This window comes from Triticum urartu, chromosome 1, assembly GCF_003073215.2.
Source record: "Triticum urartu cultivar G1812 chromosome 1, Tu2.1, whole genome shotgun sequence".
In the NCBI taxonomy this organism is placed as follows: domain Eukaryota; kingdom Viridiplantae; phylum Streptophyta; class Magnoliopsida; order Poales; family Poaceae; genus Triticum; species Triticum urartu.
The window spans coordinates 550,029,056-550,056,738 of record NC_053022.1 but is presented as its reverse complement, the minus strand read 5'-3'; the positions used below and the strand labels follow the sequence as shown (position 1 = coordinate 550,056,738).

Below are 27,683 nucleotides of genomic sequence, written 5' to 3'. Positions count from 1 at the left end.
GGCTGCGCCTTCCCCTCTCCCTTGGCCCTATATATAGTGGGGAAAAGGAGGAGCAAACCAATCTAAGGCCTGGCGCCTCCCTCTCCCTCCCGTGACACATCTTCCTCCTCCCGCAGCAGCGCTTAGCGAAGCCCTGTTGGAATCCCGCTACTTCCACCACACCGTCGTGCTGCTGGATCTCCATCAACCTCTCCCTCCTCCTTGCTGGATCAAGGCATGGGAGACGTCTCCCTTCCGTACGTGTGTTGAACGCGGAGGTGCCGTCCGTTCGGCGCTAGGATCATCGGTGATTTGAATCACGACGAGTACGACTCCATCAACCCTGTTCTCTTGAACGCTTCCGCGCGCGATCTACAAGGGTATGTAGATCCACTCCTCCCTCGTTGCTAGATGACTCCATAGATAGATCTTGGTGACACGTAGGAAAATTTTGAATTTATGCTACGTTCCCCAACATCGTGAGCATTAGATTGGTTTTTGAACATTAGATCCATTAGATCCATTAACTGAAAGATATAGACGTACTATGTATGTACAAAGCTAGCTAGCTAGCTAATACAAGCAGCTTAATTGATTGTTGTATGAGCAGCTTTGCCGCTGCATATCCAGGTTTAGTCATCCTCTGCATTGCATTTGATTCAGATTACCATAAGATGATTTTTAATAGATATTTGGTCTTACACGAGTCACATTGGATTTTTTCCCTATAGATTCAGAGTAGTATTTTCATGAACCTATCACTGATACTTTGCCTTTCATGTCCATTCACATATGTCTGGTTTACCTACACAAAGGCACAATGATGAATTTTACGGAGGATGCTCCGGGTACACAACATCCTTACTTCATAATCACCTATCTGAATGGTGCAGAATATCAATACTTTGTTAATGCTAAGTCCCATGATTGTTTTTGTGTGCAGTAAAGAAAGGCTCTGTTCTCTTAACAAGGATGGAAAGTATAACGGCATACAAAAACCAACGTGGACAACCCAAATCTGGTAAATTGTTTAGCATTTGCTATAATGCATAAAATCTTGGTGTGGGTTAAATAGCTAAACCTTCAAGACTACAAAATCTTTTACAGGAACTCCAGAACAATCTGACATTCCAGTATCTGCTAATGACATGTGTTCCCTTGCTGAATGGCCATCCCATGCTCGCCACAACCGTGCGCTACTACAGGATGGTACTTGATTTCGTTTACATTTATGTCATCATTTTTACAATCTAATGCTGAGTAATACAATTTTTCTTGTATGATCTGGGCTGTAGAAGCTGGTGGACAGAAGAAGAAAGGGCGAGGTGTTCTAAAAGGTTTTAAAGCATCTAAGAAGCGTTTTGCCAATGGATCTGCAAAGCTAAATATTACATTCTCTGAAAAATTGGGTGGTACAGTAGGAATGAACTATCGTTCATTCAAGGATGACGTGGTAGTCATAATGAAAAGAAAGTTACCACTCATTGGAGCGAGGACGTGGTCGGACATTCACCCTACCATTCATCGACTCATTATTGTAGATATGATAGTGCGTACAACATTTTTCACATGTGTTATCTTATTTTACCATCGATAATGCAGTGCTTATGTATATTTATTTGCTGTATGCTTTACAGGACAGATGGGACCTAGAAGATACACCAGAAACAGAAGAAAAAGTTCTCAAAATTGCGAAAGAGAGATATAGAGGCTGGCGATCAACTCTAAGCTCCACTTACAAGGCATACAAAACAGATGCAGCTAGATTGGCTAATCTGCCAGAAGATTTACAACCAGAAGAGTGGGAATGGATGATTGAGTACTTTGGCACTGATTCAAAATTTCAGGTTATCTCTAAGATCACGGTTTGTCTATTATGTGTTAAGATCAAATGGCTAGTCTCACTGGTTATATCTGGTTTCAATGAATTGATAGGAACGCAGCCAAATGAACGCCGATAACCGTAAGAAACAGAAGACAAAACACATAATGGAATCAAAATCTTACTCGCAAGTTAGTTTTGAGAAGGTATGAGTCCAACTAAATATGTATGCCTTGCTGCTAAATATGGTGTCATGTTTCAAGCATCTCATTTGTTATATTACTTGCAGAGAAACTTGGAAACTGGAGAAGAGCCAGATTGTATTGCTCTATGGGAACTCACCCACACAAACGTTGGAACATGGTCTAACACAAATTCCCAGAAAAGTTTACGTGAGTACACTGACTTTTGGTTATTCTATAGTTAGTCAATGATGTGAATTCGGCATGTTTCATCATCAGATGCGATTATTCATGCGTTGGACCGTGTTATTCTTGTTTCATCTTTTATAGTGTCAATATTGATGCTGCACCTATAATTGTTCCTTTCATTTTAGGACAAAGCACTTGAAGAGGTTAAAAACAAACAAGCTGAAACTGAAGGTCCACTTTCAAGTGAGCAGAAAAACAATATTTTCCAGACCGCTTGCAAAGACACTCTGGAATGCAAGTCATCGCAGCCTCGTGGGTACGGATACATGGCCAAAACTTCAACTAGTTCTGAAAAGTTCCGTATCCAGATTGAAGAGCAAGCTCGTGCTACAGCAGCCACCCAGGAGCGAAACTCTCAGCTCAGCCAGCAGGTCAATGACTTAGAAGATCAACTACAAGCTGAACGTGCTAACACACAAGAGAGGATTAACTTGGAGCGTGCTGAGAGAGAACAACTTGAGGAGAGGTTAAAAGAAGAGCGTGCTGAAAGGGAAAGATTGTTGCAAGAGGAGCGAACATCAAGGCTGGAATTGGAAAAAAACATGATGGCAAAGTTTGTAGAATTGAGCAAACAGATGGGAACCCAACAGGTGATGGTGATTACAGTCATATGCTTCCGACCTTGTAAGATTTATGTTGCTTACTTGCATTGCTAAAAGTGCACTTCTATTTACAGGTCATATGCTTCCGACCTTGTAAGATTTATGTTGCTTACTTGCATTGCTAAAAGTGCACTTCTATTTACAGGTGCCTACGAAGAGGGTTGACAAAGAAAATAGTAATCCAAACTTGCAAAATATTCTTTCACAGACATCTAGTCCTAATAAGACTCCAGGTTCAAGGCCGACTGCTATTTCTTCAAATGCGCTCATACAAGCTGCAACAAGGCAATCTCGAATGTTTAAAGCAATGGTAAGTCACAACCTTGCTTTCTCTTCATGTTCACCTGCATTTTATACGTCATTGGTCTTCATAATTAGCTAGCTGCTTCTTCTCTTTTACCATGTGTTGTTGCTGCATCGAGTCACAACTTCAACAAAAAACGAATATGTGATAGCTAGGGACATGAACTTAACTGAAACTATACATCTAGTCATAACTTAAATCAATAGCAGGAGCTTTTAGTAGATGTATGACCGGATGATGGTACCATTCTGTATGCACGAGCAGGATGTCATGATCATGCGCGTGATGCCTTCGCTGATGAGTCCACTGCAATGTCCCATGCAGTATCTCTTCCCGCTGATATAGGGGTTGCGAGGGTCATTTTTTAAATGGACTCGCAACTCCTGATGGAAGCACTTAATATCAATAAGGTGGACTCGTCGGCCTATGCTGCTGTTATTGAGGATACCAAGTACCCGCTCAAATTATGGTTTTCTTATTATGAAATAAATGTATGTTGTCGCTCGGCAAACTCTGTTTTTCATGCGCTTGCTAGACTTGATAGGATGTTAGAACCTAACTGGAATGGGGAGGCTGATGTACCAGCCCTTGTGGCTGCTCCGTGCTTTGGGTGATTCAGCCCAGCACTGTTAAGTTAAAAGCAATGTTTTTTTCTGAAAAAAAAACTTTTAGTAGATGTACTTGTGGTTATGCCTTAGCCATTCACACTTGTATAGTTGTTCTGATGCCTTAGTTACATGCTTGCTGACACAGTATTAGCTAGTTAGTCTAGCAATAGTTTTTAACAATGGAGCTGGCATAATTGTATGGCGTATGTTATGTTCGACTCATTAACTAGAACTTTTTTTATTTCTTGGTTGCAGGATCCAAAGAACTAGCTGGACTGGACTCTAGATCACGGGCAGTTTAGTCTTCGAAGTTAATTAGGATGGCTAAATTACATTTCAGTTTTATTTGATGGATATTTTCTATCAGAATTATGAATTGTATGAATCTACATATTATACGTATGGTTTTGAATATTGTAATTGAAAGCTTGTATTTTTTTACGGTTGCAATAGACTATTACCACAACCCACTTTTGGTTGCCACATGCTACCACCACTAAAAATATAGTGTTGCATCATATCTCAGTTGCTACGCCTATCTGTTTTGTTGCACTAGGATGTTGCAATGGAGCACTTTATATTGTTGTAATAGTTTGGCGCCACAAAAATTTTCATGATGCGATAACAGTTTGGCGCCACCAAAGTAAGTTTGTTGAAACAGAGCATCGCCACGGAAAGTTTAAATTGTCGCAATAATTTCTTGCTACAAAGATGTTACTTGTGGTGATACCTATTTGTCACCATCAAAACAAGTATGTTGCAATTTCCTGTTACGACGATTGAAATATTTGTTGCCAAAAGTTAATGCCACAAGCGCAGTGGGTCGTGGCAATATGCCTAATGCCATGAAAACAAGAATTGTTGTCATAGGTTATTGCCACAATTATAGTGGGTCGTGGCAACATACCTAAAGCCACAAAAACAAGGATTGTTGCCATAGTTTCTTGCCACAATTGACTATTGCCACGAAAGAGTAATGCGCCACGAAATGGCCGTCGTTGGCATAGTTTGTTGCCACAAATGTCTATCGCTACGACATATCAGTCTCCACAATTCATTACATGTTACATTAAAGCTATCTCCACAAATCAAATTGTGGCATCAGGTGAGTGCTGCCACGGGAAAACATGTGGCAACTTCCCGCATGGATGTTGCAATAGCACACTTTGTTGCCACAATTATTTTTTTGTGGTGATAACTTATTACCATGTGTCCAGTCGCAACGGCTGCCAACGAATGTCGTTTCGTGGCAATAGGTACTTATCGCCATGAAACAACATGTATTGCAACAAACGGTTTTGTTGCAATAGACCCAGATCCTTGTAGTGATTGGTGGAGCTTATTGAGCCATACATGTCTCGATTGGCTCATTTCCACCATAGAGAGCCATCAAAAGATGAAGTTGGATTTCGAGTATTGCTGCTCACCAATGTCGAGACATCATTACAACTTGGCATGACGCGAGACGCCCTTAAGGCAACCATAAACATAGCCCTAGACGTAAACCTACCCCTAGTATATACATCTACGTTCGGCCACCTCTCCCATCTGACCATCCCTGCTTTGACTTGCGACGCCGTCGGAGGTGTAGGAGAGAGCGTTCGAGAGCTTGGGGCAACTCTCAAAGGAGAATACATCATCCCATGTATGGCATAATAATATTTCACATATACTAATTAAGAAGGTATCCTCGAGGCAAGTAAGATTATGATAGATTTATCGGCTAAGACAATGAATAGTCTAATTAACACATTGAAAGCATAATCGATTCAAGTCGGAAGATACTAACGACCGGACGAATTTAGTTCTACTTACTCACCTTGTTTTTTTAGTTGTTAACGGGATGTTAGCCATTTTGTATTGGCTAGCTACATATTGTTGGTGCGGTGACCAAAGATCAATACTCTAATGGACTGACCTAGCCAAGGGCAAATAAGCTATTGAAATTCAGCATGGTTCTCATTTGTCTCTAACCTACCCGAGGAAATGCAAGCACAATAAATTCATCATTTGTTTTAATATCTCATAGGCTCTGACCTACCAGAGGACAAGCAAGCTCAGTAAATTCATAAATTTTTTTAGAGTCAGCACTGCCTCTAACCTAGTCGAGGAGAAACAAACACAATAAATCCATCATTTTTTTTCTATAAATCTCATAACCAAAGAACTTTTAGCTATTAACCTAAGGAGGACATATGACTTTATCTCCCTACTATCATTCACCAAGTCTTCTATAAGGAGCGAGTCTTTCCTGAGACAAACATGAATGTCTTATTCCTCATCATATTTCTGTGTAGCTGAAATGTTCATCCTACTTCGTTCATCATTTATCTCGAGAAACCGTACGATAAGGTCAAATGGCCATTCCTCCAACAGTCATTGCGTATGAAAGGATTTGATGAAGCCTGGCGCCGACAGGTTGAATCATTTACGCAAAAAGGTAGTGTGGGAATTAAAGTAAATGATGATATAGGTCATTACTTCCAGACACATAAAGGCCTAAGACAAGGAGATCCAATGTCCCCTATCCTGTTTAACATTGTGGTGGATATGTTAGCAATTTTGATAGGAAGGGCTAAGGAAAATGGTCAAGTAGGTGGATTGGTACCTCATCTTGTTGATGGAGGTGTATCCATCCTTCAGTACGCCGATGATACAATTATCTTTATGGAGCATGACTTGGCCAAGGCGAGAAATATGAAGCTTGTGTTATGCCTATTTGAACAATTGACCGGGTTAAAGATTAACTTTCATAAGAGCGAGTTGTTCTATTTTGGTAGAGCCAAAGAAGAACAGGAGGCCTATAGGCAATTGTTTGGGTGCGAGTTGGGAGAGTTACCCTTCTCTTACCTAGGTATTCCAATACACCATTGTAGGCTGACAAACAGAGAATGGAAGTGCATAGAGGACCGATTTGAGAAGAAACTGAGTTGCTGGAAGGGTAAGCTCATGTCATACGGAGGCCGATTAATCCTGATAAATTCGGTTCTCACGAGTATGCCTATGTTTCTCCTATCGTTCTTTGAGGTCCTGGTTGGTGTTAGGAAAAAACCGGACTTTTATAGATCGTGTTTCTTTTGGCAGGGTGATGAGCTTAAAAGAAAATATCGGCTTGCTAAATGGGATATTATCTGTAGACCGAAAGACCAAGGGGGTCTTGGTATTGAGAATCTAGAAGTCAAGAACAGATGCCTTCTAAGCAAGTGGCTGTGGAAGCTCTCATCGGAGAATGATGCTATGTGGGCTCAAATCCTTCGCAGCAAGTACCTCCAGACAAAAACTTTATCCCAGCTTACAGTCAGGCCGACTGATTCACCTTTCTGGAAAGGACTGATGAAAGTCAAACAAGCTTTGTTTAATAGGATGAAGTTTGTTGTTGGAAACGACGCTAGTACACGTTTCTGGGAGGATACTTGCCTCGACAATACACCCTTGGCCATCCAATATCCGTCTTTGTACCGTATTGTCTGACGACGTGAGGTGTTCGTCGCCTCGGTATTTCAATCTATCCCCCTTAATATTCAGTTTCGACAGTCGCTAGCGGGCAATCGTTGGGAAGAATGGCTCCGTCTAGTTAGGAGACTGATGGAGGTTCAGCTTTCTCAACAACCCGATGAATTACGCTGGAAACTGACTAAGTCTAGAGTATTCACAGTTAAATCAATGTATATTGATGTTATTAATTCGTACTCCATTCCTACATCCAAGCATGTTTGGGCTGTCAAAGTTCCTTTGAAAATAAAAGTATTTATGTGGTTTGTTCATAAAACAAGTTATTTTAACCAAGGACAACTTGATAAAGCGTAATTGGACAGGACCTACTAGGTGTATTTTCTGTGATCGGGATGAGACAATCAGACACCTCTTTTTTGATTGCCCGTTGGCCAAAGTCCTTTGGCGGATGGTCCACATTGCTTTTAATATCAATCCACCGAATTCTGTCAATGCATTATTTGGGACATGGCTTATGTTAGAATAAATCCGAGGCATACCGTCGATCATCCGAGGACCAAGCAATCACACGAGCACGACACCGAGATTTGTTAACGAGGTTCACCGATATGGCTACATCCTCGGGGCCTGACTACGGGCGCTCCTCCCCGTGACACCGTCACAATACCGCACACCGGCCACCCGGGCGCCGGCACACGCCGCCGGCTCCCCCTTGCGCGCCTGTGCTATTATGTTGGCATAGGTTACATCGTGTATCTAGCCCCGCTATATATGAGAGGCCTAGGATACAAGTGTCCTACTAGGACACGACTCCATATCCTATCTAAACACAATACAACTACAAGTCCAACTGTAACCTACCTTGTACACTATATTCGACACAACTCCAACAAACTCCACCTTGGCGAATATACTCCACCACCCTGGATTTGTCCATGCGTCAAACTTCCATGTACATTGGACTTGAGCTTATCCCATGAGTGCACCCGCTACTCCAAAGACTCCATGTGACTCCACCTGCAACTTGCAGTCCCTTCTTTTCTAGACCACAGTCAACACTCGAGCAAAATTAAGTTCCTTGTTACTCTAGTTTGTGCTCCCAACTTCCAGAGAATCCGTCCAGCGCCATCACACACTGATCACTGACCTGCGTGAAAGTGAACAACTCACACATTGGGTGCCACACATAAGAGTTACCTGAACTCAACATCACCGCTCCTTTCTTGACTGCCTGTCTGAAACTTGAAAGAATTTCACCGTTGCTTGTAGTCGTTCCGAGTCAAATTCGCAGTTGTCTCACCACATGTATGACTACCAGAGCCCTGGCCCGTCTCCATGCCCCGTGCGTACCGCACGCCTCGCCGCTATTACTGCGTCGAGCCTCCGCTGTCCTGGTCGAGCCTCAAGGGTCGTGAACCCACACCACTCAACCCCCACTGCAGAGTACCACCGATTATCACCGACCGATGACGAGTTTCACGCTTCCGTCAGACCACTGGGCTCCAGTCCGAACTGCATGTCACTCTCTTTTCCCTCTTGCTGAATAGGCTTCGATTCCCTGGATCCTTACACCGTAGCCCCTCAATTCAGCTCCACCTTCAACATGACTCCATGGTAGATGATCAGTCCACCCTTGCGCCTTATCGACTTCAAGCTCTGTGTATACACCACCTTGAATCAATCTCGCGTCATAGTCTTGTCGAAACCGCACAAGCCCTCGGGGCCTGCGCCACGTGTTTCCACGCCCAGAAGTCAGTCATCATCGGCATCACACTCCTATGTCGTCGTCGCCGATCCCACCACCGTCTTCTGTACTAACCGACCCGCGTCGATCCGTCAGACTATCCAGTCCGACCCAGCCGAACTTATCCGACTGCATGACATGGTCGAGGCTCCCAGATCATCTTCCACGAATTTCCATCCATCACACATAATTCCATCTTAGCTGGCATGACTTCCTGCAACGCCCTCAAGCATCCCTGGTGTGCCAAGAAATCTTTCATCTTGTCTGCCATAACCCAAGGTTTTCAGTTCCAATAAACTTCTTCACCTCAAACATGGTACCCGTTGACGCCATAGTTCTTTGTACGGCTGACCTGCAAAAAATTAACCAATCTGCTACCAGATGCGATGTTCTGCAGTCCATGTACGTTAACAAAGCCCAAGGTCTCCATACCCTTCTCGTGTGCAAGTAGCAAAATACTATTGATTGAACTACTCACGGGAGGTTCTGTACACCTTGATGCTTAGCCTGATCCTCTGAACTACTGCGTCGTTGATTTGCCTGGAGCTACACGCACGACTTGATGCAAACTGTTGCTTTTCCATAGCCCCTGCTCTCCGATGGATGCATATATCAGTGGATATTTCCTTCGTTCGACTAGATCTGCCTCTCGCCGTGTCAACACAAGGACTCGGTCCTCTTTTGGTCCAAAACAGATCCCGTAGATGACCTTGTACACGGCCCTGGTCTGATCGCCTTGCATACGGACACGTACACCTGAGCTCACCAGCTGCCGTTCGGCCCGTGAGTTGCCCGCCTGCTGCAGCCATGCGGCTTCCTCCACCTGGGCCGTAGCCCAGGTACGCGCCTTGCGCCTACGCAGCCAGCATCCCCGATCGACCGATCTGCTGTCTGCCAGTCCGCGCGCGTGACACGCCGCCGCCGTCGATTGCATCGCTTCGAGTCCATGCCTGAATCGATTAAACCAATCTCACCAAGAACTCATCTGATCCACCGAATCGACAAAACAACCTGCTGTTGGCAGCCTGCAACTCGCCGCCGTCAAGACATCCAACCATGCGATTGCTTTTTCATCCTCCAGATAAAACTCAACCGCCTCCCAAACCTTCTCAACCTTGCTCTGATACCACTTGTTAGAATAAATCCAAGGCATACCGTCGATTATCTGAGGACCAAGCAATCACACGAGCACGACACCGAGATTTGTTAACGAGGTTCACCACTATGGCTATATCCTCGGGGCCTGACTACGGGCGCTCCTCCCCGTGACACCGTCACAATACCGCACACCGGCCACCCGGGCGCCGGCACACGCCGCCGGCTCTCCCTTGCGCGCCTGTGCTATTATGTTGGCATAGGTTACATCGTGTATCTAGCCCCGCTATATATGAGAAGCCTAGGATACAAGTGTCCTATTAGGACACGACTCCATATCCTATCTAAACACAATACAACTACAAGTCCAACTGTAACCTACCTTGTACACTATATTCAACACAACTCCAACAGCTTAATGTGATTGAGCCTAACTTAGCGAGACACATTCGGGTTGGAGTTTGCGTGTTGCTGTGGACTATCTGGACTTGCGGAAATGATTTGGTTTTTAACATAATATCACGTATCCATTTTTTGCAGGTTATATTCCGAACTACGGCACTGATCCGTTCGTGGTCGCTATTCACTCCGATGGAGGCCAGGGAGCATTTGGTTACTGGATCTTTCCGCTGGGAGATGATAACTCGGGATATCTTCAACCGGTTTGGATGGCGGTCATGTAATAGGATAGGCAATTAATTTACCTATCTATCTATTTTTAGCCAGCCGGTTGTGGCGTCTTTTCGTGGCTAGGTTGTGTTTCTAACCTTATATGGCTCTGTGTGAGCCTTCTCTGCTTTATTTTTGCTTTTCGAGACCTTGGGACCATGTTGGCACTGCTTTATTTGGTTAATAAGAAGGCCGTATGCATCACTCTGATGCAGAGATTGAGGAGCCCCCCCTTTTTGAAAAAAAAGAAAAAAAAATCTGGTATCTACACACTTGGGATCTGAATATCATAGTCATAGGCATAGGAAACATCAGGAACTACATATGATGAATGGATAACCTGAATTGTTACAGGACATTATCCTGCCGCTTAGAAAGGACTAGATGCTTTATACCGAAAACACAAGGAGTACATGCTGCTCAAACAAACGCACTTGACTTTTTGTATATAGGTAGATAGTAGGCGCATTGATGAGCTGCCCAGCCAGGTCTGTCTTTGATAGCAAGAATGCTAGTTTCTCAAATTGAGCCATTGAGGAACCCGATGGCATCGATCGTTTATCAAAAGCTGATATGGTTGAGATTTGTGGTTGCTGCCGGTGCCTTCTTCATTTGCAAGGTCGCTATTTTTTCTATCTTGAAGGGATTTAAGAAATTTGATTTGGTTTATTGGCTCGCAACACTACGTCATCACAGTTAGCATGGGTTGCACTAGCAACATATATTTCTTCTTTGAGATACTTAGAGTGTTCAATTAAATCTTGTGTATGTCGTAAAAATTGTTACGAAATCACAATAAGAAGATAATACAGTTGCATCTAAACTTATGGTTTACTGCGAAAAATCTTCAGAGGCAAGTACTTGTAATAATCAAGAAGACATCTTCAAGGCAAGTAAACTTATGGCCAATTTATCGAGATGAGACGATGAACCATATAATTAACATACTGGAAGCATTCCCAATTCGAGTCAGTTCTACTTATTTAGATCGTTTATCCTCATCGGGGACAGAATGTATAGCTCACCTTGCTAGTTGCATCATCTTGGTGTAGAGACCGAAGATCAATACTTTACAAGAAAAACTCATGAAATTTATTGTTTGCTTAAAGCCCTTGTAGCCTAATAGACTGGCCTAGCCGAGGACAGGACAATTTAAAGTTCGCACTGTATCTGACCTACCCGGGAAGAAATCGTACAACAAATTCATCGTCTGTTTAATGATTTCAGGGGCTAGTACCTACCTAAGGACCGAGCACATGAACAAGGAATCCTTAGCTATTGACCTGACGGAAAACCAACGACTTTGTGTCACTACCTTCATGAAAACAAATGACTTCATGTCACTAAGTCCTTTATATCAAGTGAGCCTTCCAAAAGCAAAAGATGAATAGCTTATCCCTCATCTTATTTCTCTGTAGTGGAATTATTCATTCCTACTCCATGCATTGTTTGTTGAGCTCTTTTACGGTGATTGTATAGTTACGAAATGTAATTTCCTGTAACTCCTCCTTTGATTATTTCCGGCCGTTGATTTTAACATGCCAATTACAGTATTTAATTTAATCATGAAGGGTATTATGGTCCATGGTTTTTCTTGCGAACATTATGCCTCGCTCGATCAATCCCACGTAACTGTCGCATATCTCCGATCCCATCTCACGAGTGCGTAGACGGCGGCGACGGCGTGTGGACCTAGAGGAGACGCCGCCGACACGAGGACCTGGGGCGACCACGCCATCTTGCGAACCGGAGTCGAGGAGCGCCTTCCCAACGCGCCTCCCGAGCCGTTCCTTAGATCGAGCGCCGCGGCGGCTCTCCCAGGCCGTACCATCATCGAAGTCGCAACCGCTGTGCCGAAGTCGATGGAGACCTGCTCCTATAGCGGCCCTAAACCTTTGTCTTCTCTTTTGGTACATGTTCCTCTAATCTTACTAGCGACGCATTGGTTCTGGGGATTAACAACAGTAGTATAATCCATGGTTAATTGGATCTGTGTTGCATGATTGTATTAGTGGTTACCAGCCCTGCAAACTGATTTGAGGATGAGCAAATAGTTGAACCTTCTAGCTAGCTTCTCGTTGTATTAAGGTTCGCTGGATTGCAAGTGCTAGGGCTAATTTTAGTGGGTGTTTCAATTAGACTAGTACGAATACTAGTGCTCCATGAATTGGGATTGGGCAGATTGCACCCGGAAAAAAACTAATCAACTCGTGAGACAATGGCTAGCTAACTGATGGCTAGTTTCATGCCTACTGTTTACCTTGTTCATTGGAATCAAGTTTCTTATGGTACAGAGAATAAATAAACGACTACAGGGACACGTAGTTTTACTTTGTAGAGTCAACCGGTTCGGTGCTCTGTGCTAGTATACTAGCAGCGAAGGTGTTAAATAGTACTCTCTCCGTCCGAAAAAGTTTGTCTCTCAAATGGATGTATCTAGCATCAAGTTAGTGTTAGATACATTCATTTGAGGAACAAGTTTGGGACAAGCTTTTGCGGATGAAGGGAGTAGCCTACTAGCAGAGAAGGTGTTTAATTAAAACTGGATCTTGTAACTGATTGCTGCTGACGAGAATGGTTAATAGGTATATGTATTGTATGTATAGAAAGTTAGCTATAGCTTGCGTAGTGCAAAGTAATTGGTTAATTGCAGTCTAATAAAATGGCTCTGGGACAATGTTAACCGGTGAGAGGAGATACATTGAGTTTTAAATATATATCCATGTGCTATCTTTTACAATATTCTGAGTGTGGGTTAATATATAGGTTTGACAACTTTGTGTGTGAAGGGTGCTTTTTCAGACAACCTTCAGTATCGAGGCAAGTTCATGACGGACCTCTTTCATTGTATGCATGGTTGTCTTGTTGCCTGTGCTTCAGTGTACTTTGTTCTTCAAATTTGGTGTTTCAACAGGATACTTCCAATTTCAGTCAATCTACATGTAATTTTATTGTTATTATTACTTTATAGTTTAACAATTTTCTCTATCATGCAGCTGTTGATACCTCACGGTCTGATAAACTCAATAGTGTCTCTTCTGGTAGCGGTGTAGCTTGAGGAAGCAATGCCTTATGAATATGGGGCAAAAGGAAGTACGTAAAATTCAATGGCCTGCTCAGATTTGAGGATGATGTGTGAGCTCCATGCGTGAGCCTTTTATTCTATACTGTGCCCAAAGCTATGTGTGAGATTTATTTGTGAGATCTAAGCTATGCGTGAGAATGTTGCAATGTCTGAGACCTTAGTTCTTGAATTATGCTCCATTTTCACATATTTTGGTCATTTGAACATATGAAATGCCCACGATGGACTAATGCTAGCTAAACGCTTCCAAATTTTCGGTGGTTGCAACTTTGTCTTCGGCGGCGCTCGGAGAGCGGTCGACGACAATGATCCGAGTGTCCGTTCATGCCACTGCCTATGTTGCGTTTTGTTTTCATGCCCAACAATCTTCCTTTGCCCAACCACCTGGATAGCTTTGCGTCACTCCTCTGGACCTCCCAGTTGAAGGAATTGGACTGATTGTCAGGAATCAACGACACGACCACGTTCTTCCCCACTTCAGATCGATCTCCGTCGTGCTATCGATCTCCTTTAGCAGTGAGTCCCCTACCCCTCCTTGGCTTTCTCTCTTCTCCTTCGCACACCTGAATCTATTGCAACCTTCACGAACATCCAGAAGTCCTACATCGTCCTAATGGTGAGTTACGGCTCTATTGCCCGCCACCGCCGATGAAGTCCTCGCTGACGAGCAGCACCTCAGGCCAAGCCACCCTGCCATTTGGCTCCGCCTCGATGAGATGAACTCCCGGGCCGTAGGAATTGTCCTTGGGGGCCTTTCGCAGCACGACGGCAAGCGAGCCAAGCCTTGCGCACTTCTTCAACATGAACTGAGCCGACCCGTGATGACAAAATTGAGCAGTCGCTTAGAGCGCTTCCCACAAACCTAACTCGTGCTCTCCGGTTGCAGGATCGCAAGGACGAACGGTTTCGGATCTGCTCTCCCGCACACTGATGCACGCTGGCGTTCAAGATAGAGTAGACCACGGTGGTAGAGCAAGTTGCGAGATGAGGCAAAACCCTAGGTGTTTTCAGTGTATCTTTGGTCGAGGCTCGTAAATAGTATATATAGGTGAACCAGAGGCGGTATTGTGTTGCGACCACAATCTCAAATCTACTTGGTTTCCAAGTCGAACTTACCGGACAAGTAAACAATGAGCTTGACCATCAAGACACGAAAAAATTAAAACGGCAAAAGGAAGTTCCGCCCCTGCAAGACAACGGACCGGATTTTGGTGGACCATTCATGTGTAAGTCATCAGGTCTTCTGTGGTGTCCTGTCTAATTGTTGGTGTTCACAAAAAACTTACCGAGGTACCTTTTCTAACTTTTGGTGTTCTCGTCTGATTTTTGCTTGCGGCCTGTTAGCAATTAGGCATGACCAGTTTAAGTAGTAGAGGTTTTTTCACGGAAAGCTTTATGTAGTAGAGTTATTGAAGGTTCAATCCTCAAATGACAAAATGAAATGAGTAGCAGTCGCTTCCATAGTTGACTCAAATGTATATATCTGCTTGCTGACAGCCTTTCCAGCTTGAAGATCACTGAAGCTGTTTATCATTCTGTAGATATCAGATATTATAAATGAAGTGGTGGAGGCTCATAACCAAATGCTGGACATAGTGGTATGTTGTATCTACTACTTTAACCTTCCCCCAAAGATCTGAATGTACTCCTGCTGCTATCCTAAGAACACATGCCTTATTCAGGGGAATGACAGATTCATCAAGGGGGTTTCTCTCTGGAACTGTGGACAAATTCAAGATGGTAAGCGGCCGAATTAAATAACTCGCCATGCATCTTCTGCTCGTATTCTCCCGAGACTGATTCATGTTTCCATGACTGTAGGTGTTCAAGACCAAATCGAGCAGAGGATGAGAACCCTCGTGGCCTGGCGTCGTCCCTCGGCTCTTCATACTAGTGTACTACCTGACCAGGTAGAAGGATCCTTGGGTTCGGCGTGCTTGCGGGCCGCGGCCCCGACTCAGCGTCCGTCCACCGCGCCAGGTAACCTGACCTAACCCGGCCGGTGAGGCGTGGGCGTTGCTGCGGCGCACGAGGTCAAGTCCGGTGTGCCGACGGCCGACGGAGACGACGCGCAAGTCCGGCTGCCGGCTGTTGCTGACCTCGCTGCCGGCGGAGGTGCTCGACGCGCGGCGCAACGTGGTCATCGTCGACGGGCCAAGCAGGGCCGAGCCAGCGAGCCAGGGAAGATGGGCGCCAACAAAAAAACATCGAAGCGACGAGCGAGGCTGGATAGGCCGGAAACGAGCCACGATCGATTCGTTCGGCAGTTTTGCACAAAAAAAAAACTCTGGTGTGCGAGTTACATATTCCTTTGACGAATCTGCCCCTTGAAAAAAAACTGGTCCCACACAAAATATGTAACGGTTCCATCATTATTTGTAATTTCCCGTAATTTTAATCTTGTAACTCCTTGTAACTTTTATTTTTCAACCGTCAGATTGAGGTGGGTGGACGGCTCCTAAATTCGCCAATCACCGTAACAATTGTATTGTTTGTTTCATATATGTTGTCTGCATGATATGGACTGGAATATTGCAGGTGTAGGCATAGGAGGCACTAGGAACTATCGATGAACAACGGATAATCCAAACAGATGTGGGAGAGAGAAACACCGCATCTTCCTCCTACCCTACCACGTCAGCTATTTCCAAGTCGGTCACTGAGTGGTAATAAGTGTACTGGTTAGATCCACCAGCCTTTTGATGATTTCCAGTCTAACCAAGGATCTAAGCAAGTTTCGGTCAAGAGATTTCCATACTTCTGTGATTCATCGTACTAATGAAATTAGAGATATGCCGACTTGGTGAATGTTAAATATATCTTTGCCGTGCAATTACTTTGAAGGCTCAAGTCTCCCTTTAAAATCAATATATTTATTTGGTATCTGCGTCGATGGGCGGCTTCAACAAAAGAGAATTTGGACAAGCGAATGCTGGGATGGTTGTAAGAAAATGCAGGTTTCACGAGCAAGATAGAACTATTATGCATTTATTTTTATCTTGCCCATTTGCACGCTTTTTATTGAGGTATCTCGAATATGTGTGAACTGACATTATCCACATCTACCAATACATATGTAGAGTTTATTATATGTTGAACTATCTAAAACAGTCGCAATGACATTATCCACGAATGCATATGTAGAGCTGAACCAATAGGAATCTCACATGGACCAACAAGTTGAGAAACCATGGGTGAGTAGGAAAGCAGTAGACATACAGGTAGGTTTCAGATGCGTACACTACACAGCAAACACACCAAAACGCAGAGCTCACAGATAGAGGAGATTCACTTGGTTAGCTAGCCTCACTGAATACTAGAATAACAGGGAGAGTAAACCATAAACCGAACGATAGAGGGTGCTGGCCTTGCTGCTAGACCACGGGAGCCTGACTAGGAGCCTTGTGTACTGTAGTCGCGGTGCTAGGCCGTGTTCGGTTCTCTACTGCTGTTTTTCTTTTTCTACTTTCACCTTGCTGTTTGTTCCAGCCAAGTGCTAGGACTGTCTGTACTCCTTCCTTCACCCAATGAAAGCAGTGCTTAACTGCATTTCTTCAAAATAAACCGAACGATGGCATAGGAAAATCACTGCGAATCAAGAACCCAATCTTGCCTGATCTTGTTTCCTTATTTCGTATACTATATACACGCATGTATAACTTTTCAGCACAAACAAGCGCAAATGTAGGGTATATATTCATCCATCAGGAAACAGAAAAAACTATCTCTCAGTCTACATGTAAAACCCTCCTCTACATTCACTTATCTCACGACGAAGCTGTAGAAATTTGCTAAGAGCTGACTGTGGAAACCATTTCGTATTCGCTCGATGGCTTCCTGCCCATGAAGAAGAGGAAGAAGGCGCCTCCAAGCCACTGCCGACAGAACACGAGCGTTGCTACCAACCAAATACACCTCTCTGATCCCCATTTTTTGTCTAGGAGTTTTGAATTATTATTCTGTAGCTTTCAGATCAAATAAGTGGAGGGCAGAAATGTATATTTCTGAACGCTGAACAGGAAAGTTCCTCGTTCCTGATATGACCTTGGTTATTCATGGGCTGATGTTCCTTGATCTGTTTTCTCTCATTCATATGTATCATGCCTATTAATTTCAGAGCATAGTATGCACAGCTCCATTTTTTAACTCAACATTGCGCAACAATTCGGACTGGTGCGTTACAGGGTCACCTGGAATTTTCATGCTAACACTGGTAGTAGCAAATGTTCCTGATAAAACTGAAGCTCAAGCAAGGTTCTTCAAAGTCAAAATCTCTACATACGCCCTACGCATATGTAACGCATGTCTCTTGTGAGAAGTTTGAACGACCAAATGGTGCACAGGCTATGGTGGCACAGCGGACTGGCCTGCTCGCATCTCTAGTAAAGTAGTAAGCAGAGTACACATGGGCTGCTACACTTGTTTAACAAGATACTAAATTATGCCAGACTTAACAGGTTACGAACCCATCCTAGCATTGTAATAGCAGCATTAATCTGAGAAAGAAATGCATAAATGCAAAGTCTTACAGAATCTGGTTACTCAATAGTGTTGCTTTTCTGATCTATGGGATTTCTTTGCTCGTCCCTCCACTGCCTAGCACCACGTGTGATAGCTCTTGTCATGCCAAAGGCAGGGCTGTGGCACGTACAGCGTACCCGGATCCTGATTGATCAAGCCACTTCTGGTAGATTGTTCCATCGACAACATGAGCATAATACATTCTTTGTGGTGCGAACTAAGACATGTGAATAGAGTTCCTGCCGTGGCAGGGCATGCAGATGATTCACTATGTAGGGACGCTCTTCGCAGAAAGGGAGTGTTTTGCTTTGTGTACTATGAAAGGTGGTCATGGAATGGCCATTTGAACACTGTTTCAAGTTTGAACAATGAAGAAATCTTCTGAGATTCTCACTAAAGTTGAACAGCGATCACTGAAAGTATATAGTAGTACATTAATGATGTTCAACATAATACATATTTTTTGCATATAATAATTAAGAAGACATCCTCGAGGGAGTTATTTACCCAAAACCACCACATTATGGGCTAGGATAACAGATCGGTACCACGTTTGAGGCAGGGCATAAAAAACCACCAAAATTGTGCCTAATCTGTAACGCGGACCACTGATGCTTAGATTTGGTCGAGAAAACAGCAAAACTGACAAGTTAGGCCCACCTGTCGTGCTGATGTGGCGTGCTTGTGTGGACAATATGCTGAGTTGGAGGGGTGTCCCACATGTCAGCCTCATATATTTTTTCCCTTATTTTCTTTTTCTTCCTCCTCATCTTTATCTCTCTCTTCCCATCCTATCCCACCAGGGTCGCCATCACCGACGACCCAAGGCCTTCGCGCACCGGCTCGTCGAGGAGCTCCGCCTGGGCCACCGTAGGCCAAGGCAGCCCGCCGGCCACCTTATCCTCCCGAAGCTCTGCAGACGACGTCGCCCCGAGATGCTCCGCCAGTCACCGCACGAGCCCACGACCGCCGCACAGACCACTCCTCGTCTCGCCGTTGCTACGATCGTGCACCGCCAACGCATTTGCCGCGCGCCTCCACAACCGCAGAAGAACACCATGGCTCCGCTCGAGCTATTCCCTGCTGTGATTGCATCTGCGCGTGCGTGCCATGGCCGACGACCTCGGACGTGAACGGGGCGAGCGGCTGCCGAATCTCGCCGGCGCGTCTGGATGCGTGTGTGACTCACGGCGGCTAGGCGTGCGGGCTACAGGGCGAGGCGGTCAGGGGCTAGCTCGAGCAGGGGCTCGGCTGCCATGGCCACGGTGGCCATGGAGCTCTCGGCTCGCAAAGACGCAGATGACTCGGGCATCCATGCCGACGGGAGCAGCATCGGCCTTCGAGGACTCACGGTGCCCGTCCCCCCACCACCATGGTGCTCGCCGCTGAATCGCCGGTGCCTCTGGTCGCTGGAGTCCGGCTGCCCACAAGCTGCTCGATGTAATGTCCCATAGAAAGGCAGATAGGAAGAAGATGATCATGTAGTCACTGACATGCGGGGTCCGCATATCATTTGCCAACTCAGCTGTTTACTGTTTTTTTTGTGCTTGGTATTTGCCACGTCAGCCTGACCGATGGGTCTGACCTGTCGGTTTCGCTGTTTTCGCGAGTAAATGAGACAATCAGTGCTCCGCATTATAGATTAGCCCCATTGTTGGTGGTTTTTTGTGCCCTGCCTCAAATATGGTACCGATCTGTTACCCTAGCCCATAATGTGGTGGTTTTGGGTAAATAACTCTGCTCGAGGCAAGTAAACTTGCGAGTTGCGACTGGTTTATCCGGTCGAGACAATGAACTGCCTAGTTAACACGGCAAAACATTGTCAATTCGAGCTGGAAGATGCTGACAATCGAGCAAATTTGCTTCTACATACTTACCTCGTTAGCCCTTCTTGGTTTGGAAACTTTAGAACAAAACTTACAATATATATTGCTTAATTAAAGCTCTCAGAGCCTAATAGGCTGACCTAGCAGAGGACAAACAAGCTCGGACAATTCATCCTTTGTTTAAAGTTTTCGGTGTCTCTTACCTACCTGAGAACAAACAGGCACAAAAATTCATCACCCGTTTTAAGATCTGATATGCTCTTACCTACCCTAGGAAAAATGAGCTCGGCAAATTCATTGTTTAATTTGAAGTTTGTTTTTGCAAGGGAAACTAAAGTTCTTATTGCCTCTAACTTACCTGAGGAGGAATCATCACAACAAGTTCATTGATTGTTTATGATCTCATAGGCTCTTACCTACCCAAGGAGCAAGTTCATAACAAAGGAAAAACCTAACGGAGAACCAATGACTTCATGTCACTACCTCTATCATGTACCAAGTCTTTTATAAGGTTCAAGCCTTCCCTAAGCGAAACATGAATAGCTTATTCATTTGATCTCTCTATAGTGAAATTACACATTCCTATTTCACGCATTATTTGTTTGGTATTTGCACACCATGGGGTTGAATTGGATAGGTATAGACATAGGAAGCAACAGGAACTACAGATGATCGATCGGTAATAAGAGTAGCTCGACGGCACGCTGCACATGTGTTTCACCCCTACTTCACCACACTGTTCCCTTGCATCACACTTGTACTCCAGCACATCTCAGCTGTTTTTCACGTGGTTATTGAGCAGTCATAAGCAGTGGCGAATCTAGAAAAAAATGGAGGGCGGGCTGGGCTCCCTGGGTCATGCAAATATGTGTTGAATTGGGCCTGCAAATAGTTGGGCTGGGCCTTAAAACTAGTAGTAGAAACAAATTTTACAGTGCTGGAGGGGGGCTTGAGCCTGTTAAAAACCCCCAGTAGAATCGCCCCTGGTCATAAGTGCTCTGGCTAGATCCAACTGGTGCAGTATGTTTAGTGACCGTTAACCTAACCCTCGATCCTGGCCAGGCTGTGTGTAGTCTCCATACTAGAGTACTAGGTTGTTTTTGGTGAAATATGTGTATGCCGACATGGTGGATGTCAACTATAGCTTACAGATCCACAATGAATTCATTTGGAAGCTCCAGCTGCCCTTTCAAATGAAGATCTTTATTTGGCATCTGTGTTGAGGGGTAGTTCCGACAAAAAACAATTTGGTCACGAAAAATTGGAACAACAACTTGGCGCCGCGGGTGGCGGGAATGTGCAGCTCGGCCTCACCAGTCGCGGCAATGCTCGGCTAATGCACACTGGACGGCACCACTTCACGCCCGGCTCGAGCTCAGGCTGTGCCGTGCTCCCAGGTCTCCGCAGCCTGGACGAGATCGCGTCCATCGGAGTTCACGGCATCACTGCCGCGGCGACGCATGGCCCAGTCTCATCGGGCGAGGGGGGCACGAGCCGGTGACGGACGTCGCCACTTCAAACCTCGCTCGGTACGCTCAAGAAGAGGTTCCGTAGCGCGCATGCCAAGGATCCACTGCCTTGGCACCACTCTGTCGGTTGCACATAGCCCGACGGCGTGAGCCAGACCTCAAACAGATCGAATGACACGTGTAGCGAGAGCTGACAGGAGGGGGTGCAATCTTGGCCACGTGAATGTCACACGGCGACTCTATCCACCAGCAGCATGCATGTCGATGTAGGGCTGCATCATCGGGACGAGCTCGGCGAGTCACATCGGAATCGTAGAGCAGGATCACTCATCACTGCGTTCCTCGTCGTCGACCACGTGAAGCACCCGGGGAGGAAGATCGCGGCCTAGTGCAGAGACTTTGACCTTGCCAAGTTCGCGCAGCGTGGTGCTCACCGGAGCTTGTCAAGCGCAGCCTGGTCATGCGCTTAAGCTGTTCGAGGAAATGCCTCAATAAAGGTAATCCCTGCTGGCCCATAGTCTCGCAAAGACACGGACCTCCAAAACAAGCCAGGGCATTTTTTTTTGCAAAACAAATAAAATATAACAGCCTAATCAGCATCTTGAACTGGTGTGTGACATGTTCTCTCATCAAATGGAGTGTTATGACCGGTTCCTCGCATCTTAGAAGAAGAATTGAATGACCATTCCCGCAAAAAATAAGAATGACAAATTGCTCATCTCGTGAAAATTTTGTGACTTCCGGTGCATTTGTCTCAAAAAAATAATTAAATTGAATAGACCATAAGGTCCTAGAGTTGGCACTATTATAGCAAAATTAAGTTACAAGCACGTTCTTCCCATCAAGATAGGAAAATGCAATCTAGTCCTGGAGTCGTCGGCGACCTCGTCGGGAGATGCAATGGCCACTGCCTCCAACCGCGTCATTGCCGACAACAGGCAAGGAGAAAGGAGCCTTGTGGTGGTGGTTGAAGTTGGCCAAGGGTAGGCTGATTCATATCTAAAGATCTAATTAACCTGCTGAGCCTACCATCTAATGTACAACTCCGGCCGCTGAGGTCGGTGCAACGGTAGAAGTTGAATGAGGAACTTACATGCCATCATAATTCTTCCCTCGCCCTCCGAAATTGAGGAGCCAGATCTCGGATCCACTCCCCTTCCTCCATTTCCTTCACAGTGAAGTGGGGGAGGGGGGAGTCCGACTGGATCCGTTGGAAAACGAGCTTATTGGTGGAGCTTGAGCCAGACACACCTCGATTGGCTCCTGTCCACCATGGAGAGCCATCAGAAGATGAAGTTGGACATCGACTATTGCCGCTCACCAACGTCGAGACACATTTCCAACTCAGCATGACGCGAGACGCCCTTAAGGCAACCATTAACATAGCCCTAGGTCTAAACCTACCCCTGGTATATACATCTATGGTCCGGCCACCTCTCCCATCCGACCACCCCTGCTCAGACTTGCGACGCCGTTGGAGGTGTATGAGAGATGGTTCGAGAGCTTGGGGAAACTCTCAAAGGAGAACGCATCATCCCATGTATGGTATAATAATATTTCACATATACTAATTAAAAAGGCATCCACGGGGCAAGTAAGCTTATGATAGATTTATCGGCTAAGACAGTGAATAGTATAATTAACACATTGAAAGCATCGTCTATTCCAGTCGGAAGATACTAACGACTGGACGAATTTGGTTCTACTTGCTCACCTTGTTTTTCTAGCTGTTAATGGAATGTTAGCCTTTTTGTGTTGGCTAGCTACATATTATTGGTGCCGTGACCAAAGATCAATGCTTAAGCAGGATTAGCCAATTTATCTTTCGTTTAAAGCTCTCAATGCCTAATAGACTGACCTAGCCAAGGGCAAATAAGCTCTCGAAATTCAGCACGGTTCTCATTGTCTTTAACCTACCCGAGGAAATGCAAGTACAATAAATTAATCATTTGTTTTAATATCTCATAGGCTCTGACCTACCGGAGGACAAAAAAGCTCGGTAAATTCACTATTTGTTTAGAGTCTGCACTGCCTCTGACCTAGTCGAGGAGAAACAGACACAAGAAATCCATCGCTTTTTCTATAGATCTCATAACCAAACAACTTTTAGCTATTAAACAAATGGAGGACATATCTCACTACTACCATTCACCAATGTAGACGAGATAGTTTGCAATACAATGATGATGTATTGATGGGGTGCTGGTGCACGTATATATAATACAGGGAAGGCCTCTACCTCAACTATACAAGACTAGGAGGTGGGCCACAACTCCAATACATGTGCAATATAAAATACATACTCAACACCCCCAGAGACTGGACCGTAACTCCTCGAAGATGGGAGTAGGCAATCCCTTAGTCATCACATCAGCAAACTGTTGCGTCGTCGGCACGTGAAGGACCCGAACACGGCCAAGTGCAACTTGCTCGCGCACGAAGTGAATATGAAGCTCAATATGCTTCGTCCGTCGATGGTGCACCGGGTTGGCGGAGAGGTAGACCGCGCTGACGTTATCGCAGTAGACAAGAGTGGCCTTGTTAACATCACAAAGCAACTCCTGGAGCAGCTGACATATCCAAGAGCATTCGGCCACGGCGCGATACTCTGCCTCAGCGCTGGAGCGGGAGACCTTGGGCTGCCGCTTCGATGACCAAGAGATCAATGAGGGCCCAAGGTAGACGCAGTAGCCGGACGTAGAGCGTCAAGTGTCGGGGCAGCCAGCCCAGTCGGCATCCGAGTAGGCGACAAGGTCGGTTGAGGCCGAGGCCGTCAGGGTGAGTCCCAAAGACATGGTGCCGTGTATATAACGGAGAATACGCTTCACCAAGGTCCAGTGAGAGTCACGGGGAGCGTGCATATGGAGGCACACCTGCTGGACAGCATACTGCAGGTCGGGTCGGGTCAGCGTCAAGTACTGTAAAGCACCAACAATGGAGCGATAGAACGCTGCATCGGACACAAGAGACCCCTCCAGAGCAGAGGCCTTCGCCTACGTGTCGACGGGGGTGGGCGCCGGCTTGCAATTAAGCATACCGGCACGCTCCAGGAGCTCGTGGGCGTACTTCTGCTGATGCAGAAAGAAGCCGTCAGGTCGTCGGACCACCTCGATGCCGAGGAAGTAGTGCAGGGACCACAAGTCCTTGAGGGCGAACTCATCACGAAAATGAGCAGTCAGCCGCTGAAGGAGGTCGGCGGCGGACGCCGTGAGGATGATGTCATCGACGTAGAGCAGCAGATATGCAGTGTCAGCTCCCTGATGATACACGAAGAGTGAGGCATCGGAGCGAGTGGACCGAAATCCCAGAGACTGCAGAAAGGCTGCGATACGCTGGTACCAAGCTTGAGGCGCCTGCTTTAACCCGTAAAGAGAACGAAAGAGTAAGCACACAAAGTCAGGGTGATAAATAACCTGAATTGTTACAGGACATCATTCTGCTGCTTAGAAAGGACTAGATGCTTTATACGGAAAAAAAACAAGGAGTACATGCTGCTCAAACAAACGCGCTTGACTTTTTGTATATTGGTTGATAGTAGGCGCGTTGATGAGCTGCGCTGCCAGGTTTTACTTTGATAGCAAGAATGCTAGTTTCTCGGATTGAGGAACCCGATGGTATCGATCATTTATCAAAGCTGATATGGTTGAGATTTGTGGTTGTTGTCGGTGCCTTCTTTGTTTGCAAGGTCGCCATGTTTTCTATCTTGAAGGTACTTAAGAAATTTGATTTGGTTTATTGGGTGGCAACACTACACCATCACAGTTAACACAGGTTGCACTAACAACATATATTTCTTCTTGGAGATACTTAGAATGTTCAATTAAATCTTGCGTATGTTTTAAAAATTGTTACGAAATCACAATAAGAAGATAGTGCAGTTGAAACTTTGAATAGTATCAGTTTTGTGCCAAAAATGTTGTGTTTTATCATCACAACTTGAATCTGGATAGTCAAAAATATGTACATTTGGTAACTGTGGTAATATCACAGAACACAATGTTATATAAAAACTAGTTTAGAGGCAAGTGGGTCAGGTTTGGCAGATCGACCCCTTTACAGTGTTATGGGTGTATTAATTGATTCATTTGTGAAAGTAAAGCATGTTAACATCTAAGAAATGAGAGCTTGGCAGCTCCTGGAACAGCAGAAGGAAGGATTAAATGAAGCAGAAGTGACCTAGTCGAACTAACAATAGTGACAACAAACAAATGGTTTCACTATCACAAATAAAGCCAAATTGCTAATAGTCAAGTTATAGTCAAAGACGTTTAAAAGACCAGCTCATAATACATCGATCTATCTAATTGATCCAGATTTAATAAACATGCATGTTTCTATGTATCTCTGGAAGAACTTTTAATTAGCTGTTGCACATCAGACAAGGCAGGAGCCACACACGGTGCATGACCCGACCAAACCGGGATAGGTGTATTGTCAAAGGTGGTCATGGCAGTGGCTGTTAGAATAGTCACATATAAGTTTGAACAGTGGTGACAAGGCGAGATAGGTCTGAGATTCTTCCTAAAGTTGAACCTACGAAATATTAATCAAGAAGACATCTTCAAGGCAAGTAAACTTATAATCGATTTATCCAGATGAGATAATGAACGGTCTAATTAACACGCTGGAAGCATTCCCAATGCGTATCAGTTCTACTTAGGTCGCCTATCCTAACCGAGGACAGAATGTATAGCTCCTTTTCCTTGCTAGTTGCACCATCTTGGTGTAGAGACCGATGATCAATACTCTACAAGAAAAACTCAAGAAATTTATTGTTTGCTTAAAGCTCTTGTCGCCTAATAGACTGGCCTACGAGGACAAGATGAACAAGCAAAAGAGATTCATCTTTTGTCTCATTGTATCTGACCCACCCAGGGAGAAACCGTACAACAAATTCATAGTTTGTTTAATGATTTCACGGGCTATTACCTACCTGAGGACGAGCACATGACCAAGCAATTCTTAGCTATTGACCCTACGACTTTGTGTCACCGCCTTCATGAAAATAAATGACTTCATGTCACTTCATCTACAGCTCACTAAGTCCTTTATATCGAGTGAGCCTTCCCACAGGGAAAGATGAATAGCTTATCCCTCATCTTATTTCCCTGTAGTGAAATTATTCATTCCTACTCCATGCAATACAGGTTGTTCCATTATGCATTTTTATGAGCATGAGATACTTAGTAATGCAACCAACTTAGGAGTTTCACATGGGTCAAATGGGAAAGCAATTGTGAAATCTATTAATGATCTATTAGACTTGGAGGCTGAGCGAGCCTGACATTATCCACAGTATTGCGGCCGTCAAACCTATGAATGAGAGTGAGATTGATAGTTTGGGCCTTTCATGCCCAGAGAGTTTGTGTGCGGACCTAGATCCTTCTTCCGAGTTAGAAGGACTAGAGCCCGAGGGAGCTACAGTACAGGTCCCACTAGAGAGTATGCCACAAGTTGAAACCAATGTCGTAGACGCGAACGGGATGGTAGATAAACCAAAACGGTCCTGGAAGAGGAAAGTTTATCCGACATCAGCAGTACGGAGAAGTGCGAGGGTTAATTAGACATACAAAAAATTCATGGTGACCTATGAAAGGAATTTTTTGGAATAGCAGAGGTCTTGCTGACTTGGCTAAAAAAGGTTCCTTGCAGATGCATCGATTGAGCACAAATTAGATTTTATTGCTCTCACCGAAACTGGTAGAGATAACTTCACCTCCCAATTCCTAGGAACCTTATTGGGTGGAGTTGATTTTGACTGACACTGTTTGCCTTCTAGAGGATGATCTGGTGGGATCTTATTGGGGGTCAAGTGTGAAATTCTAGAGGTAATTAATGTGGTGCGAGGAGATTACACTGTTAAGTTTCGGGTCAGATCCAAATTGGATGGTTTTTGGTGGGCTTTAGTGGCCATGTATGGTGCAGCCCAAGCTGAATTTAAACCTGACTTCTTGGCTGATCTAGTTTGATATTTACGATGGACGGTGGTCATTCATGTTCAATGCGATTATTGAGAGTCTCAATCTGCGAGAGATTGAGCTTACGTGTAAACAATTCACGTGGGCAAATTCCTTA

At 44.9% G+C, this 27,683-nt stretch overlaps 2 protein-coding genes across 2 annotated transcripts; both read left to right on the top strand.

Moving 5' to 3' along the window:
* Positions 1-512: 512 nt before the first annotated feature.
* LOC125533115 lies at positions 513-2,371 on the top strand. The gene is made up of 8 exons (XM_048696886.1): positions 513-827; positions 923-1,000; positions 1,087-1,188; positions 1,275-1,528; positions 1,617-1,826; positions 1,915-2,007; positions 2,091-2,212; positions 2,314-2,371. The coding sequence occupies exons 1-8, from the start codon at positions 758-760 to the stop codon at positions 2,369-2,371; spliced, it is 987 nt and encodes a 328-aa protein (XP_048552843.1). The 5' UTR covers positions 513-757.
* Positions 2,246-4,216, top strand: LOC125528933 (myosin heavy chain, cardiac muscle isoform-like). Its single transcript, XM_048693352.1, has 3 exons — positions 2,246-2,822; positions 2,980-3,144; positions 4,002-4,216. Exons 1-3 carry the CDS (start codon positions 2,499-2,501, stop codon positions 4,014-4,016), a joined length of 504 nt encoding a protein of 167 aa, XP_048549309.1. The 5' UTR covers positions 2,246-2,498; the 3' UTR covers positions 4,017-4,216.
* The last annotated feature ends 23,467 nt before the right edge of the window (positions 4,217-27,683 follow it).

Coding starts and splice junctions, on each gene's coding strand:
- LOC125528933 (XM_048693352.1), top strand. CDS start 2,499: ATGGCCAAAACTTCAACTAGTTCTGAAAAGTTCCGTATCCAGATTGAA. Junction 2,823..2,979: donor AACAGATGGGAACCCAACAG/GTGATGGTGATT, acceptor TTCTATTTACAG/GTGCCTACGAAGAGGGTTGA.
- LOC125533115 (XM_048696886.1), top strand. CDS start 758: ATGTCCATTCACATATGTCTGGTTTACCTACACAAAGGCACAATGATG. Junction 828..922: donor TTTTACGGAGGATGCTCCGG/GTACACAACATC, acceptor TTTTGTGTGCAG/TAAAGAAAGGCTCTGTTCTC. Junction 1,827..1,914: donor GCACTGATTCAAAATTTCAG/GTTATCTCTAAG, acceptor ATGAATTGATAG/GAACGCAGCCAAATGAACGC.